The following is an 18,670-nucleotide window of genomic DNA, read 5'->3' as shown; positions in this document are numbered from 1 at the left end:
ACTTCTTTTCCACAGCCAACCTGCATCAAGGCTATTTGCACTCTGGTTTGCAACAGTAATTAAACTACACGGGCTGAGTAAATGGCACAAAGGGAGCATTTCACTAGCATGTCATCACAGACTGGAGTGGATCAGGTTTAAAATGCATTATGTTCCACGTTTGCTGAGTCACAGCACCGCATCTCCTGCTACAACAAGAGAAAACATGATAATAAGAAGCCAATGGATTTGGACCAAAAATGAAAACCAACTGATTTTCCACCGTCTGGCTGTAAAAGAAAAACAATAATACTGTCCCCCTTCTCAAATATCTCTGTTTCGTAGTGGGATGTAGTTTTCACTTCCTTGCATGTCCTATTGGGCTAAGCTATTTTTCAGAGTATGTATCTGCCCTAATACTTTCATCAGAAGAAAAACAACAACTTAAATAAATACATTAAAATAAACCAAGTATAATATTAAGCTACTGTGCACATCACAGAAGTAATACAACTTACGAGGACATTGATATTGCATCTTATCCCAGGAAAAATGCTTACGACAGTCCAGCACACCCACTGAGCTGCACATGTTCAGTTAAATGCCTCCCCTACAACACTCGCCTGGCCCAGCCTCGCCGAGCAGCTAAGATCTGATGAGACCAGGTTTCAAGGTGGTTTAGCTTCTGCTCTACACAATTCAACAAACTGTGAAGATAAATCAAACATGACAAGCACACCCCTCACTACCACAGCCATGCAGGTTTTATTTCACTTTAAATATAACGTATTTTTCTAGAGTGTGCAGGTGGCAAAATGATACGGCCATTTGCGGAGCGATTGTCCAGCCTGGGTGGAATATTCTGAGGTTAACGTAAAGATGACACATATTTCTGGCACATCCTGATCTAGAGGCCAAACATCCTGACCGTTCGATGTGTTGCTTTTCCCACAGAGCATCCGCTAATCCGCTGATTGGACTGCATAGTCATTTAGTCACTTGATATGAACCTACTGAGCTTCTATTACCTGACATTAGTTGCCCCTAGTTTTAATATTTCAGTTTTTTAATTGGAAAATTCCAAGCTGTGGTTCAATTTTTAATGATGGATAATTACGAAGAACATTGAAAATGGACATTTGTGAAGATGTCTGGCGTTTGCGCTATTCTGTCACTACTGGAAATCACTTCCCACCGAAGCACATCTACATTTCAAAAGGTGCCGGAGGGAAACATCTTTATTGACGGCAAAGGAAATTATTCACAGTTATTACACAGACCGTGAACCCTTTATACTGCTGCGGAAATATTTTGTTCATATACACGAATAAAATAATACTGTGCACCGTCCTGGCATGTGTCCAAGAAACACACTTAACAAGTAATAACGTCACGGTTCCTGGCTGTGTTGGTGATGCAGTAAAGCGCTGTGTTGATTGGCTGGCAGCCCCGGTTCGATCTCAAGTACTGACTCACATTTCACTTACAATAATCTTTCTTGCTTGCTGAAGTGCACTGATGCTACACGTTTCCGAAGTGTAACACTAGTTACCAGTCTGTAATGTCTGTAAATCACTGATAAGATGCGTATCAATATTGTTTAATACCTTTTTAACTTTAAAACCTTAATTGGAGCATTTTGTGTTATCCACAGCCAGTCCAGTCCCCGAGTGATTTCCATTTACCCTGATTGAGACGAAGATGGAATATATTTTCTGCGCCAGCATTAGACTCCATTAGAGTGGCCCTGAGTTTTTATTTAATTTAATTTTACTTCAGTTAAAATTTAACAGAGATATAGACACATATAAATCCAAAAGTATGTTTTAATAACCTGCTTTATTCACTTTGATAGTTGGCTGGAATCCTAATTTAATGAAAGATCTTTCTGGAATTGGACCTACTGCGTGGGACTTGTTAAAAAAAAAACACAAAGATGTGTCTGAGAAATAAGTAGAAAACAGCAGGAACCATAGTTTAGAGCTGGTAGGCCTGTCTCATTACGCTGATCCAGTAGGGTTTAGGAAATATATAAAAAAACTTCTGATGCCCAAATATAATACAAATATCTTCCACTTTTGTGAAGATTGTAATTTGGATTACCTGTGGCTAAAATGTGATATCTAGGGGCAAGTTTTAATATATTATTTCATGCAATAAATGATTGTTGAAGCGCAAAAGACTTATTATAAAACAAAACAAATTGACATAAAATAACAAAATATTATTAGTATTAATAATCTCTGTTACTACTTATAACTGTTTATTTTCTTTACTGCTCCACAACCACAATACATCTCTAGCTTCTCAGGCATGGCGATGAACACATGTAGACCTCCTGAATACAATCATGAACAGATCAAAAAGAACATACATATAAATACACATGAATAAATAAAACCAATATGGAAATTCAATGGAAAACGTTGTATTCCTTTTTAATGCTACTGGTCTGAATTCAATTAATAATTTCTCTCTCAAATGATCCATTAGAACAACGTGCCATGCCTGAACATTGTAAAGGGACAGAATACATAAATAAATCCAACTGAATGCCCTCAGAGCTTTAAGCAAGAGACCTTGATGCTATTGCTGGAGAGACCAGCAGCTTGACGTCCACTCCCATTATCTCACACGGTGAGTTAGGTATAATACATTAAACACAATCTTAAATTGTAGGACAAGGATTATAGGTTGCCATTTTAAAATGCCGGTTCTGTGTGTGCAATTCTTGCTGGAAGAAGATGATATCACGCTTTTTCAATTTCATGTTTTGCTGTAACTCCCATGACTAAATTAAATGTAAGACTTATTGGCTTCTTAAAATCTTCATCAGTTTTACTTTCCCCCATTCCTGGTATTACTCTGTAAATAATGGATGAGGTCTAGTACATTTACAGCGCTTTCAACCAAGAGCAGAAGTAATGAAAATGTGTAAACTGCTTTAAATCAGTTATTAATCTGCTAATAATAGTTGTGATGAATGAATAAATAAACTGAACTGAAGGATAAATGTAGCTCTGCAAAGAATTTCTCACTTATTAAAGTTACTTTATCCATTGGGGTGGCTAAACCTTTTAACAACACTGGTCTTTAAGAGTATCAGATATGGACGTTTTCTATAGGTGGAATTGAATTTCTAACAACTAATATCCTGAAATGTATGGATGCTCACAAACATATGTCCAGAAATCTGACAAAACAAATCCCAGTTGTGTAATCTAGCTCAAATATTCTTCAAAAGCCAATTAAAAGCCTATTTCTAACATCATCCATATAGCAAGTCACTCAAAACATATAAATAAATCATATCAGCCCAACACCATCCTTAAAAATATAGAGTCTACTTTCAGTGATAGTACTCCATTTCTCCTGGTTACTCCATCAGTCTCAAACCCCTTGCTAACAGACATATAGAAAATGTAGGACAGATGTCAGATGTAACACAGCTTTATATAAATACAGCACTTTCCAGATGTTCAGAGATTCTAGAATTTATTTCACAAGGGAGTACCGGAACTGCACAGAATTTCCAAAGAGAATTAGTTAATTCTGCAAAGTTTCAACAAATGTCACTTTTAGTTGGTGCCGCAACGTTTCCCTGCACTCCCCCCCGCCACCCTCAGTCTTGATCTACATCTACACATACAAATAACTTAAAGAAAACTGGAAATTAATCCACAAATTACTGCTGTGCACTCACCCGGAATCAAGCATGCAGTGGAATCCCAGTGCTACACAAAAATAAAAAATGGAAGAAAATGTATCAACAAGGCTTTGAGCAACCAACCATAAAATTGACCATCTGCAATTTGTTTTTCTATAAACGACAGGAAAATGGGATGCACAGCCAAGAAAGGAAAAAAAACCCAACCCCAGTTGATTTAAGGCAGCTTTTGTTTTGTGTTTGAATATCAGTGAATTATGACTCACTGTATCCCCAAACCACCTCAAATGGACCAGATGATCAAAAACTCTTGACAGACCCGTTGATGTTCACAAAGCTAGATAGCAATGGAACAATAACACAACTTCTAGAGTATATTTTGTATCACGTGTGTTCCTTCGGCCCAAGAGCTTAAATATTCCCCTGATGCAATTTATTTAATTAATCGATAAAACAGATTCTCCATTTAAGCTGTTAAACCTAAAATAAATAAAATGGACTAGGCATGTTTTGTATAAAACACACAATAGATTTCCTGTAAACGGTCATTACAAAATACAATACAGGCGTACCCACTTTGCACGACCCCGCTATGCACAGATTTGTGCAAATTGAGGTATGTGTGTACAAATAATCAATCAATCAATCAATCAAGGTTAAGTTTAATTACAGAAATCTATCAATAAATAAATAGATTTCATACATATGTAAAATACTTTTAAAGACAAAAAAATATATCCTTTTCTGCTCCTTATTTCTCAAATGGTAAGAATCTTAGTGTAAAAAAACAAGAAAGACAACATAACATGTTTGATGGCACTGCGTAATCAGCTAGTCACGGTCCATATGGTTAATTTACACAAAGGTATTGAAGCAATCATAAACTCAATAGTTACTTTAAGATGTAACAAAAAACAGACACACAGCACTTCCTAAATGATTTCACAACTCAATAGTTTTGATGGCGAGTCAATTCCATAGAATAAATGTCTACATAATTATATCAGATAAGCAGACTACAGCGCCACGTGCCCGTCCCTGTCCAGTGTCTATCGATGGGCACAAATCACAGTGACGGGACTACTGAATTGGACGGGACTCGATTATTTTACTGCCTACGATTGTATTGTCGGCAGACCCATAAATCGGTCGACCTGATCTCACTGCCCAAAAGGGAAATAGAAAAAAAAAAAACGACTCCCTTTCTATTTCTGACGGGAGATATGGCGGTTTAATTTTTACCACGGATGACCTGCAGCAGCTATAATCTCGTCCCAGTGTTACAGGCAACTTGCGCAGTAATGAAAATCACTGTTGTGAAAGTAACAGTAACAGGAATGTATTTACATCTCCCCGTTTGAACCCCGTTTGGCAATTTGTTTAGAAATCAGCACCCTCCCTATCTTAGTATTCTGCACATGTAGTCAATGGCAGACACAGATTCTGCATTTTAAAATGTATAAAACTGCCATTTCAATACATGATTATGTACTTAGAGCAAAGACTAAAGAGGATAGCTACGTTTCAAGCAGCAAAAGACATTCAGATAGGCTCTCTGCCGTGATCTGCCGCTCTTCCTGACTTATTGTGATGCTCCAAAGTGTCTCTGGAAAGGCCTTAATATTTCAACACGGGTTTTCATGAGGCTTCCATTACCGGAAACCCCCAATCTTCATCCATTATGCACTGAGGAATTGCCAGAGCTCGAGCACAGGGATGTAACAACCAAAAAACGAGCACTTTCCCCTCTTAGACGGACAAGACGGTGAGGTACAATGACCAAAGAATGGTTTCAGAGTTAAAGGTAGCTCCTTGAATAGGAAGACGGTTTCCACAAGAAGTTGCTCCCTCTCAGAGCCAGATTATCACATTTAATCACTGCTCTACCTTCAATAGTAACTTTGATGAAGACAATCTTGTTAAATTACAGAGAGAGAGAGAAAAATAAAAGACATAATAAACTATCAAAACACCGATTATAATAACAAGATCATGACTGATTTCTTCAATGAGTAGGCAACTTGAACATTGTTTTCAAAATGTGTCATTCTGCTGGTGGAATATACAACAATACCCCAACTATGCAGTGCTATACAGTACGCCGTGCCGGTTCTGAATTGCGTTGATTACTATTTTTCTTGTTTGTTCAACGAAAAGAAGGGAAGATTAGCTTCCATTACCACAGTCTACAAAGTGCTAATCAGGGTGGAAATGCAAACTAAATGCGTAACCCGGCCCCAGCAATAACCTGCGCTCACTGCCGATTGTGCAGGCAGTCCAAAGCACTGAAGGTACAGCTGAAATATTTTGCAAGAGAAGAGTTTACCTGCGACTACTTAACTTTCAAGTGATTTGTCCTTTAACATGTGAATTTCATGGCATTAGATTCATCGCCGTCCAGTGAGGCAACTGATCACTGTACACCTCATGAAAAGACCAAGATGAAGCTCTTTTTATGGGGTCAGCTATCCAAGACAAGGACAGAAATAGGATTTCAATGAACCGCACTGATGTCATCTTAGTTAGATGTACACGACAGATTGTCACAGTCTCGACGGGTCCTGAACTGAGACGGGCTCCCACAATGCCTTCTGTTTTATTCTGCTGCTGGACTGTGATCACTGTGTTCATTGGACTGGCAGTTTATTAATGTTACTCAAAACAATGCCCAACATTATGATTGTTTTCAGTACTACTGTGCATGACTGGGCATCAAGGCGTAGGCAAACACTTCTAAGCTAAACAGTGCGGGGACGAGGAGGTATTCTGTAGTCACTCATCGACGAGCATTGCATATTGAACCCTCCTCTGAAGCATAGCGAATGTTTTTCCAAGATATGCGGCTCTGCTGTGAGTGCCAGGTCTTTACCCAGGTGTACAGATAGAGGGTATAATTGAAAAGTTAGAGAGACAGCCGAGTAGCCCAGCTCAGTTAATGGGCACAGGCTTCTACCAGAGTAGAATAACTGAAATACAAGTGCCTCGTTCTTTATTTCACGGGCATACAGGGTGAATTATTATTATAACTTAATTTCATTGAAGATGTTTTCCCCCTGTGGTACCAGCACAGTTCCTCTGCTTGTCCCTGGCCATCGAGATGGTTGTCTGGCCCCATTAAAGACGGGCTGTTATGGAATTAAGTATACAATTGAACAGATGGAGCAATATCCTACCTTCATATGTCCCGCTTTCTAATAAAGCTCCACTTTTCTCTAATTCCATAAACTGGTCAACAGTTACAAAATTATAGTCCACTCCCGGGACCTCTCCTTCCTTAGGCTGCCTGGTTGTGCCTGAAAAAGAAGAAGGAAGGACAACAAAAGGGAGAAATCAATTAGTTACACTGTATTAGAAACACATTCTCTGTTTTATTGATTCCTTCCTTTAATTGTACTTAGGAGTCCTAATTAATGGGTTTCAGATGTCTGTAGCCACATCTGCACATCCACATCTATGTGTTTGTACGCTGGCAAGAGACCAGCAGAGAGTATGGAAATGTACAGAGAGACGCACAACAAAGGAAGGTAGGGGTGACTGAAAAAAGAGAAACGCATTGATTTACAAAACACTGTTCCAGGCGATATGCCTTTCTTCTAACACAAAGACCAGATTCACAAGGTTCATCTGAGAACACTGCCGTACTTCAAAGTCATCCTGAAACGAGCGCCGAACCAGTTCCCAGCAGGAAGGCGTTAAATAATTTGTACACAATTTAATAATGAACGCCATTAAACGAATATGTTCATGTTGAATGAAGCTCCCCTATTCTATAAACACAAATCCACTGCAGAGCTTTCATTCTAAATGTCACGGATAAACTTTATGCCAACTATAATGGACATTTTTGTAATTTAGCAAAAATCATGTCCCGTTTTTTTCCACATAAGTCGTGAGTCAATTAAGTGTACAACTGAGAAATGTTTCATTTAATATTTGACATATCTTTCTCTTCACAAAATATCAAGCAATATCAATATCACGAAACACACAACATCCGGCAGAAACATTTATTCTTCCGAGGATGGAAACCGCTAAAGGCAACTAAATGCTATTCAAACAATTAAAGTCAAATCTTGTTCTTACCAAGAAGCACAATTATCTCCCATACAGGAATTAGACCCTTCTGGCACTCTCTGCCCCAGGGTCATCATTTTCTGTGGGTTGCAATTACATTTCTGTACAGTACACCAGACACAGAAATCAGAATATTTGCCAGGAAAAGCACTGATCCCCTTTAATCAGAAGAAATCCATGGAAATGCTCCACAGCAGTTTAACTGAACTAGCCCTTCTTCTTCTTCTGTATTTCGTATATAGATAGTTCAATTTTCAATTGTTCGTCCATTTACGCAATAAGATGTGCAAGAAGTCCAAACATTGATGAATATAAAGGCAATTTCATATTTTATTGTCAAACTATTTATTCTATTTCAACAGAGACCCAAGAAACGTAGTCAGACAAGGCACGATTCCTTAATGTTGATTTTCACATTGCTTTAACCAGGCATTGAATATTTATAGGGCACGTGCTAGAACGCACAAGACAGCCAACACAGTGTTATGAGGCGGGATTTTTTATACTGTAACACAGATTAAAGAGGATTTTTTTACAGTCCACAATATTCCTTGCATACCAATCAAGGGCAGAATTAATCCTTGATCATGGAACGGAGCTGAGTTTAATTTTAATGATGGCAAATGCATCAAAGTGAAGGAAGTGCTGCAAAACTGTATGTTTTCGCTTTAATCTATACTGAAGTCGTCAAGAAATCACCGCTTTATTGCTTTTGATCCTGATATTAAAAGTTCAAAAGCAGGAATTTGTGTGTAGTTTAGCTGACTTTTAAAAACGCACACATCAGAACAATCTTAAAAATGTGGGTCTTGTACTTTATTATTATTTTGTACTCCAATTCTGTACAAGTTTGTGGTATAAATCATAGACTCATGTTTGTGAATTTAATCTATTCATGTATAACCCACTTTTAAGAACATTTAACTTACATTTAAACCTATAAATGCTATTATAGGGATAATCATTCAAAGACATTACGTTTTTGCATTGTACATTATGATAATGTTAAACCTTATTGTTTTTTATGCCGTAACAATACATAATCCCTCAAACAAAAGGTAATTTTAATAAACAATCATTATCATATATAAATACCTAGAATGGTCTACTAACATGAAGAATGCAATACTGAGAGGTACTACCAGAACTGCGCTCCTATACAGTAAACAATAAAGTCATTAGATTGCCATTAAAGGAAGACTTAGATCAAGTTGATTGTTGCTGTGATATCATTATCTCCACATTTCAATGTTAAACAGGCTGCCATATTGCAGAGTGTAAACAGTGTACCAATATTGAAACAATGCTAGCATGACACATTTTTCTCTTGCCGCTGCCAGCACACTAAAGGCACGATAAAGGAAGGAACGGGACTGAATATTGTATGCTCAGTGTGTGCGGCTGACCCTTTAATCCAACGTTTTAATAAAGAACTCCATCACTTCCGTTACACGCTGCCATTGGACGACAGATCTGACACAACAGCTTCATATTCCTGCAGCAAATTGAATTATTCCACTAATCTTTGCTTAAGCATTCAGCGTGGCTCCCTATATGTTTTTAGCCCGAACATATTTAGCCAATACCTATCTCTGAGCGCTGCCGACTACCCAACCATGAAATAATGTAATGAAAAGAAAATTAGTCCTCTACGGCCATTAAATTACTTGGCCACATTGCCTTGAAGCTCCAAGTGTTGATTAATCAGTTCTTAAATAGAAAAAGCAAATTGCCTAGCAAAACTCTCTTGGTCCCTTTATGATTACAAAAAAAATACCACACCAACTGATCATTTTTACTTGAAAATTAAATTACTCTATTTTCATCAATAATTTGCACTTTTCGCAAAACACAAATAATTCCAGGAAAACAGAGATCAGGAGCCAACGGTACGAATGGCTCCCAGCGAAGGCATTTAAACAGGAGTGCTGGAGTCCCCTCATTACTGTGAAGAACCTCTTAAAGGAATCTGTTGTGTGCATTGTATCTGCAGAGATATTTCCTGGGATTCACTTTGACTACAGCAGATATCTGGCCGACGGCGATTTATACTTTGAAGTCTGAGCCGTGCAAAAGTTAACCCGAACCAAAAGGGGGAAGAAGCAGAGAGGGGGCTTTACAGAAGAAAACTCAACAACACAAAAAGTGGAGGTGTGCTCAAAACTGAAATCAACACTTTGACAAACTACCAACCTGAAGATTTACATGCTACATTTATGAGTCCAAGACAGCAGCGTCTTAGACACAGAGCACCACTGAGAACACTTTGAAACAATGTTTTCCTGTGATTCAATGTTAAATATTATTATTTAAACTGTACTTATTTTCCAGCCCCATCTCCAAGTCTGTTGCACAGCAGTTTGAATTAAGCATGTGGAAATCAGAGGACAATTTATATTCACAACTTTAACCCTGATCCCTGATGCTCCATATAGCCACCAAATGAAAACTACGACAGTGCATAAATCTAGACACTTGAAGCAATAACGTCTGATAATACCAATAGATTTAGAGTGATATTTGCATATGCAGTATAGCTTTACCTCAAGGTTAGGCCCTTTAAAACGCTGTACCTTAACTGCACTTTAAAAAGAATAAATAACAGGCTATATATTTCCCTTCACAATATCCGTCTGGATTAAATGGGAATGAGTTGGGTTACTCTTAATCATCTGAAGCCGCTGCTCCTCCATGAATAGGCACAAGCTCTTCGGCTGGAGATAAAGGACTTTGTGCGTTTGATTGGCGATGAGCCCATATCTCCTGAGTCATGGAGAATAAACCGGTTCCTCTGCTTTGTAGTCAAGGCTTTACCCTGACACGATCTGAAACTATGACATCATGTTCTACAGTCCCCGTGACGGAGGCGTGTCATCACTGCGCAGATACACGGGCTTTCGGAGCCGTGACGCGTCTGGTGTCGTGGTCTAGGTTGTGGTCTGCAGACACTTGCTTCCACTTTGTTTCAGCTAGTAATTTCCCCGTCCCCAGGCACCTAGTTAGATGTCTTTTTGTGCCGTCAGTCAGTGCATTTTAAGTTACATCAAACAGACAGCAGCAGAAGGTTGCCATCTATGTGACTTCTGTTTGTTTACAGTTACAAATGGTTTTACGCAGCAGCATGGCTTTTTCCGTTTCTCTCACAGTTTTAAAACATTAACTCCCACCTGAAAAAAACTCCAGCGAACGTCATTCACACAATGATAGAAATGCCAAAGAAAATAATCACAGAGGTGGAACACCAGACATCAATGAACACACAATAAAGGCCCTGAATCATTGTTCACAAAAACGACGTCTCCAGAATCTCATCTTTAATATTTTATTTGCTTTAAAGAAAGGTGAGAGAGATCTTCACTATTCTGCTGTTAGCTATTGGAGACCAAATTCAATATTAGCTAGTAGTTGTGTCCAATCATAAATTGAAAGGTTTGATATTGGCAACCAATGAGCTATACTATCATACTCTTTAATATTAAGTAGGTTATTGCCCCTTTTATCACACAATTGATCAAACTTCCTATTTTTCTCTACTATTTTAGGAATTTAACATAATATGTGTACCTTTGTTTTATAATAAAGAGTTTTGAACTTGTGTTTATTGTCTGATCAATTCTAATGAATAGTCAAACGTCTTACAAGACTTATTTCATTGGGGGAAACCAACTCTTAATCTATACAAGCACTGAGATAGTGGTAAGTGCTCATTTACAATATATTCCTTTAGACTGACTGGACTGTCCACATCCCACATCAACCGGGACGCCTGCTGGTACTCTGTAGAGGGCTGAGTTATCGCAGGGTGGTATTTTAGCCAGAGACCTCTTCAAACCGAGCTTTCAATCTCCAGAGAGGCTAGATACTGCATGGAATGACCTAATCTAGTCATTTGTAAAATTCTCCTCATTTACTTTCCACGAAAACTGGAAGTAGCTTATTTTCCATTAGGCAGGCTTATTTTGATTAATGTGGGGTTTTCAAATACTGTATTAGAATAAAGATGACCTGGCGAAGGCAATCCTTTTACAGAATGAAGGATGTGAGAGGACGAGAATATGGGGAGTGTTTTATTGCCAGGGAACACAAGGATGGACACATTGTTGCAGTCGGTGCAGCAGAACCAGGGGTCGGAACAGATGCACTAATTAAAGAGCAGAATATATGGACTTTCGTATTGAAGAGCTTCCAGTCATTTAAATTATATGTTTTTAATCTAGTCATCTTGCTATACACAGAAACATTCATACAGTAATTATATTTGTATTTGGAAAGTCACATTTTCTTTACAATATTAACCACTGTACACTTTGTTTTGAATTGCCAGTACAATTTCACATGTTTGTCTGAAATGAAACAATTAACATAGTAGTGATTGCTCTGTTTAATTAAGCAACCTGATTAAAGGGTGTATTTATTTGTATGATCAAAAGGGATTATGTTTGGGGGTGGCTGGAGCAAATAAATAGTAAGTACCAGTAATGGTAGATGTTGCAAAATGTAACCAGAATAATCCAAGAAGTGCCATTTGTATAACAAGTAAAAGGTTTTCAGTGACAATTCTTAGGTTTTTTAATGATATGATGTTTTCCGGTTTGATAATTACTTCAACAGGAAGCATAGGAGTCTGCAGTTTAAAACATAACCTTCAGAGACGCCTTTAAAGGAACGCAAAATGCATCGGGTGGAAGAGGAGCCAGAAATATAACAATGTAAACCACATCACAGCACTTTAAATCACAGTATGAATACCTGTAATGGTCAGCTAATACCGAAGCCTGAAACTAGGACTAAGACATTAGATGGCAGTTCAGTAGCTGTGTTTTGACAACGCCGAGCTGCCAGACAATCCACTAACAGCACGGCCATTGAAGCTGTAAATCCTTCCGTTATGATATGGGTGATGTCAGCCTGCGACATTTCGCTGACATAATCTATTCCTCAGCCAATTAGGAAACCACAGGACTCCATAATGCCTCCGATTCAAAGGTCAGGATTACATTAGCATTCAGACACACCGCAACTTGAGGGTCTGCAGAGCGTAAACCTGCTGGCGGGGCACTTTGTGGTGGCAAAACACAATGTGTGGTTGGACACAAAAACAATGTCCGTACGTGCCTGCTAGTTCCTGTCATGGTCATTGGCTGTTCAATACTGACATTTCACAAAGCCTTTACATTCCCGGAAATAAAGTTTATTTACTTTATAAGTTGGTCTGAATGAGACACAAATTACTGCTAGAACAGCATTGTGCGATTGACATGCTATTGTGATATTATTATTCGACAAAGCCCATATATGATTTGACATAGTTCAATGGAGGTATCTGCACTTGTCAAGTATGCTTGCGTAGTTTATAAGTATAAAAACACAACAATTAATTAACTAATACATACCGTTCAAAAAAACAAAACGAGGAAAGAATATAGTACAACACATATACAATTATACCTACAGGTTTGTTATAAAAAAAAAAATGCATTATACAATCTGCCATCAAAGACCTTAAAGTCTTAAAGCCCAAAGTCAGGACTGACTGGATGTCTGAGTTCTGGATGATTTCTTTGATTTGTTCCAAACAACAACAAACAACAACAAAACTTTATAGAACTTTTTTCCTGAACTCAATGCATCAAGTAAAAGTCTGTCAGACCCAGTAATCAAACTCTCCTGCTCGGCCCAGAGTTACATCAATAACCTTCCCTCTCTGAATCTTGAAGTGTGTTCACTGACACTGTGTCTTCCTCAGATGAATTATTGAAGACGTGGCCTCCAGTGGACCCATTGAGACAGAGTATCACACTGCATACAAACAAGCATGCAAGCAGTTTACGGAAATCAGGAGGCAGGTAAAGCGTACTCCATCAACTACTGCTTCCCATGCAACTCACGTGCGCCTGCCATGCCCCAGAGTTGGACATCATTTCCATTTGCTTAGAATGAAAGTTACTGTGTGGCTTTTCCCAGTGGGAGCTGGTGATTGAATATGTAGCTGGATGCTTGATAACAATACTTCCATTACTTTAGATCATATTTCTGAGCAAAACCCATTACAAAACATCTTCCTTTTAAGGAAAGCAACCACCTGTTTGACCGCAACCACGTTGACTTTTGCATGACTGATTATAATAATTTAGTAATACTCCAATGCAGATGCCATTGCATAATAATTGTCACATTATTGAAGACGAGGCATAATATTGTCTTTGGATGGTAGACATACTTTTAAATGAAATATAGAGACAGAAAAAAACTAAAATAGGTGGCTAAGCAGATACAATCTTGGCAGCACAGGCTATTCAAAGGGACTTGGATAACATTCAGTTGTGGGCCGACACCTGGCAGATGAAATTCAATGTGGACAAGTGCAAGGTATTACATGCAGGTAACAAAAATGTCCACTATAACTACACTATGGGAGGAATAGAACTAGATGAAGTAATGCATGAGAAAGACCTAGGAGTCTATGTGGACTCCTCACTTTCTCCATCCAAACAATGTGGGGAAGCAATAAAAAAGGCAAACAGGATGTTAGGGTATATTGTCAAAAGTGTAGAATTGAGAACAAGGGCAGTGATGTTCAGACTGTACAATGCACTAGTTAGAGCTCATCTGGATACTGTGGACAGTTCTGGGCTCCACACTTCAAGAAAGATATCGCTGCTCTAGAGGCAGTTCAGAGGAGAGCAACCAGACTTATTCCAGGTCTGAAGGGAATGTCCTACTGAGAGACTGAGGAACTGAACCTTTTCACCCTGGAACAGAGGAGACTACGTGGGGACTTGATTCAAGTCTTCAAAATCATGAAAGGCATCGACAACATCAAACCAGAGGAGCTTTTCCAGATCAGCAGGGACACACGCACCCGGGGACACAAATGGAAATTGGGCTTCAAGGCATTCAAGACAGAAAACAGGAGACGCTTCTTCACACAGACGTCACAATCTGAACAAACTCCCCAGCAATGTAGCTGAAGAGATAATTTGTGAAGAACCAATTTGTACTTAGAAATATAATATTATCCATCTCTGCCTAGTCAGATGCCAGGAGCCATACAGCTGGGTAAAAGTAGAGAGTTGGCTTTGATTCACACAGGTAAAGGGTATCCACTGTTATTAGTGAAGTATTTCTAGCCCTAGAAAGACAGATGATGTTTATAGTTGGATTACAAAGATGGAAGAGAATACAATGTCAAACAGTGAAGTAAATCAAACATCAAAGACATCATCTAGTTTATATAAAACCCCATGTTACAAAAAATTGACCTCAGCTGTAGATAGATATATCTGAAGATGGATAGATATACCAATAGAATACATCTTGGTTATCTTTCAAATCTCAGATCAAGGGAATGTAATACCAAAGATGTTACCATCTATAATTTTAAATTTATTGCAACGACACCAGCGACTCAGAAATACTTCCCTTGATTTGTCTGGATATGACGGTATGTTGTATTCGCCATCCAGCCTCTAATATCCATTAAACAATATGTTCCAGGTTTTACAGTCATGGTGAGACCCGTAGTACAGTGACACATATAAAGCCCAGGCTTGGATGATATTCCCCAGTGGCAGAATGTATAGGAGCAAATTTCATTTTCCAAATGAAAAAATAATAAGTCTCCTACATATACATCATGTATTTTGTTCAAATCAGCCTTCATTTAAAAACAATTCCAGATAAGAAAATCTAATAAGATGGAAATGCTCTGCTGTCTATACAATATATAATATAATTAAGAGCTGTATTATTCAGTCATAAAAAGAAAATAAATTGCTTATCTGAAGTAAAAACAGAGAAACATGATGTAACCCAGACTGAGAAACACCACATGACAAAAAATTATAAAATACTGACAAATGTAAATCAGTGCCATTCGTATGTACGCCTAATTCATTCGCTTTTAAATCCTGACACTTCTCAAACCATTACCGGCGCCATATACTACATCCTGATGATTTTAATTCCTGCAAATCATATTAGTCTTCCTGCCATTCGAGATTGGTTAAACCCCGCCGCTGAAAATGAACGTTTAAAGTGATTAAACTTGCTGAAGTTCTCCTTGAATCGCAAACATCCTAAATTGCACATGAATATCTCCGTTCCTTAATTCACTGCGAATTCAACAGAAAGCCTTGCTTTTCTCAAGCCTGAAGAGCCACACATCTCCCTACTCTCTCTACGTTTGTACTGTCATTCACAGCATCATGCTCTGAGATGAAAAGAGGGAGACGCTGACAGGGTTCGGGTGACATGTTTTTGCCGCGCTCTCCTCCTGCACGTGAAGGTAACGCTCTGAGAGTTCACACGTCAGGGAGGGAGGCCCATTAGTATTTTAGTAGCCTCGATGATCGTTCAGTTTTATGGATTGAAAGTACGTTCGCAACCAAAACTGGATCGCCTCTCTCCATTGTTGAGATCTCAATTCTGGCACCGCTTACAAATGCAAAACGATTTCCCCAGATCGCAGGCGCTAATAATGTTCCACTCCGGTGATTTTTTTACGAAGTACAGACAATATCCACCTGATGTTCAGCTGTTCTCTATCCAAACTTATGTCACAGAAATTACAGCAGTCAGCAAAGTGTTGAAAAGGAGCTGGGGGGTGGTTTCAACTTTTCTGAAGAGGTGCTCATTCTATTTCACCTCCAAAGTTAAACAATTTTCCAAACCCTTCATTCTTTATTTATGAAAGTATTCTTCAATTAAACTTTGCATCCCGCCAAAGATAACATCTTGTGAACGAGTCTATTCACTGCCCCCCATTATGCAGCTCGAACATTATATTAGTAAGCATTTTTATTAGAGGAACCTTGACTGCTGGTGCTTAACGTCTGAAATATGACTTCTTGTTCCTCCGTTTTGAAAATGTAGTTCACCAAGACTGGCTTTTGTGATGATTTGCTTCTCGGCTGACATCCCTGCAGGGAGCTCCAGTTATCTCCAGTGGCCGCGGACGATGTGTCAGAGAGTGCTGTGCATTTCCCCTCTTCAGGAACTGGCTGAGCAGAAAATGAAATATCCTGAACTCTGAGCCTTGGGTTAAGAGATGTGCTCCATATATTAGGTCTGTCAGGGACATTTAAATCAAAAGTTATTAGTACACTTGAGCAAATATTGCCAACTTCACAACTACGATAAATTGCAATTCCAACAGCATGGTAAATCAGAGACTTTTTAACCCAGTCAGCAATCTCCTGTTAAGCAAGAACTCCTATATGCGGATGTCTGTATAAACCATTTATTTTATAGTCTGTGCCACACAGCTCAAACCTATCCTACACTGCTTTAGAGTATTGCATATTTGATGGATTAATCGAAGAATGCTTTCCTCATATTCCACACACAAACAGTTTCAGGAAGACTGTTCACTAAACTAATATATTTTACAATTGCAATCAAGTACGACTCCCTGACTGTTTGATCATTCCAGCAATAACTACTCATACTGTATCCACCAACACATATCATTGATCAGCAAACACAAACCTTACCACGGCAAACGACACACTCTGCGTGAATGTTGAGCGAAACGCCATAATCACAGCCATTGCGGGAAGGCAATATCAACAATTTTACAATGCTGGTGTTGAGCGTACGGCAAATTCAACCTCAAACAATCCAGCTGTGAAAGGAATATGCAACCTCCGCTAATATTGACACTAATCAAAAGCAGAGTGGAAGGGAGCTTCTACCAACAACTCTTCACGGCTTCAATGGAAATGTGTCTTTTCATAATGCCTGAAGTGCGCACTGCCTCCAGCTAGGATTTGAGGTATTAGCCAAAGGACATTAGTGCATCGCTCTCCTGCAGCCTGGGCCTGCTGTCCTCACAGCGATTTGTGGATCTAGTGTTTTGTGGATGCGCTTGCCATCACAAGAGCTTCAGGGGACATTGGTGTAGTTGGCTTTTTATTGAAAACATTCAAGTTAATTTCCTCGTAAACGGATATATAAATTGCACCGCTACAGTTTTACTAGACTCTGAAGCCCTTGGTTGCGTTCCTTGAAAGGGAAGTCCACCTCGTCCAACTATTACCATTGCCTAGAGAGAATTACTTAAAAACACAATAAGGTATTTGACTTAAATGAAATAGTAAAGCTTCACACTAGTCACCTTGCATTGCAATGTGTGCAGTGTCTTCCATCAACATTGAATCTGACAGTCCTCACCAAACATGCCCACACATACGCACAAGCACATAGTAGATACCTACCCCTGTACAAAGACTGGATCATTTTTTTTCCCCCGGTCCTCTTGAAGAAGAAACAATCGATTCTTAAGAAGCCTTGACAAAGACAAGAGTTCCTCTAACTGTACAGAAACGCTGGTCTCTTTCTAGTCTCTGCTTTGATGCAATATGCTTTTATGGCCTTCGGAATATCTGCTCACTCGCTACTAATAAAGAACGTCTCTGGCCTAGTTTGACATCAAAGGTCTGCTTGAATCAAAGCCGCTCCGACTTGCAGAAAGTTTACAACTTGAAGACAATTGACAGCGATCCGGCAGAGAAGTCTTCAAACCGTGACAATCGCGCACACCATCTTTAATCTCGGAGATCCGACGCCTCAGAGGTGTGTAAGTGCGGCCCTCGATGTTTCTCTCCGAGCTAACCACGAGTCCACAGACACATTCAGAGAGAGGGCAGCAACCCGGCTGATATCGTCTGTGTTGAAAGCGTCCCATCCAATCTAAGGGACCCATTCCACAGCCCCGTCATTACAGTGCTGCTCGGGCATGTGGGCACGGCCGTGGTCTGAGCTCTGACTCGAATTTGTTGGTGTCAGCTTAATCCCCAGGAGACAGACCATAAGCCGTAGAGCAGTTAGACAGAATTACACAATCTGTTGTTATGAGATCCAGCTTTTTTTTTTTTTATCCCAATCAAAAATGTGCTGGTGCTGCTCCAGTGAAAAAGAAAAGTTTCTATACTATTAAAATGAATAGTT

At 39.0% G+C, this 18,670-nt stretch overlaps 1 protein-coding gene across 4 annotated transcripts in view; it reads right to left on the bottom strand.

Annotated features, from left to right (window-relative positions):
* Positions 1-18,670, bottom strand: part of magi2a (membrane associated guanylate kinase, WW and PDZ domain containing 2a) — a 283,670-nt gene that overhangs the window by 105,025 nt on the left and 159,975 nt on the right. For all 4 annotated transcript variants that reach the window (XM_066687156.1, XM_066687157.1, XM_066687159.1 and 1 more), the window contains exon 3: positions 6,820-6,939. In XM_066687156.1, the coding sequence (XP_066543253.1) occupies positions 6,820-6,939 (120 nt within the window). The remainder of the gene's footprint in view (positions 1-6,819; positions 6,940-18,670) is intronic.

Source organism: Amia ocellicauda, chromosome 15, assembly GCF_036373705.1.
Source record: "Amia ocellicauda isolate fAmiCal2 chromosome 15, fAmiCal2.hap1, whole genome shotgun sequence".
Lineage (NCBI taxonomy): Eukaryota > Metazoa > Chordata > Actinopteri > Amiiformes > Amiidae > Amia > Amia ocellicauda.
This window is presented reverse-complemented; position numbering and strand designations above follow the sequence as displayed.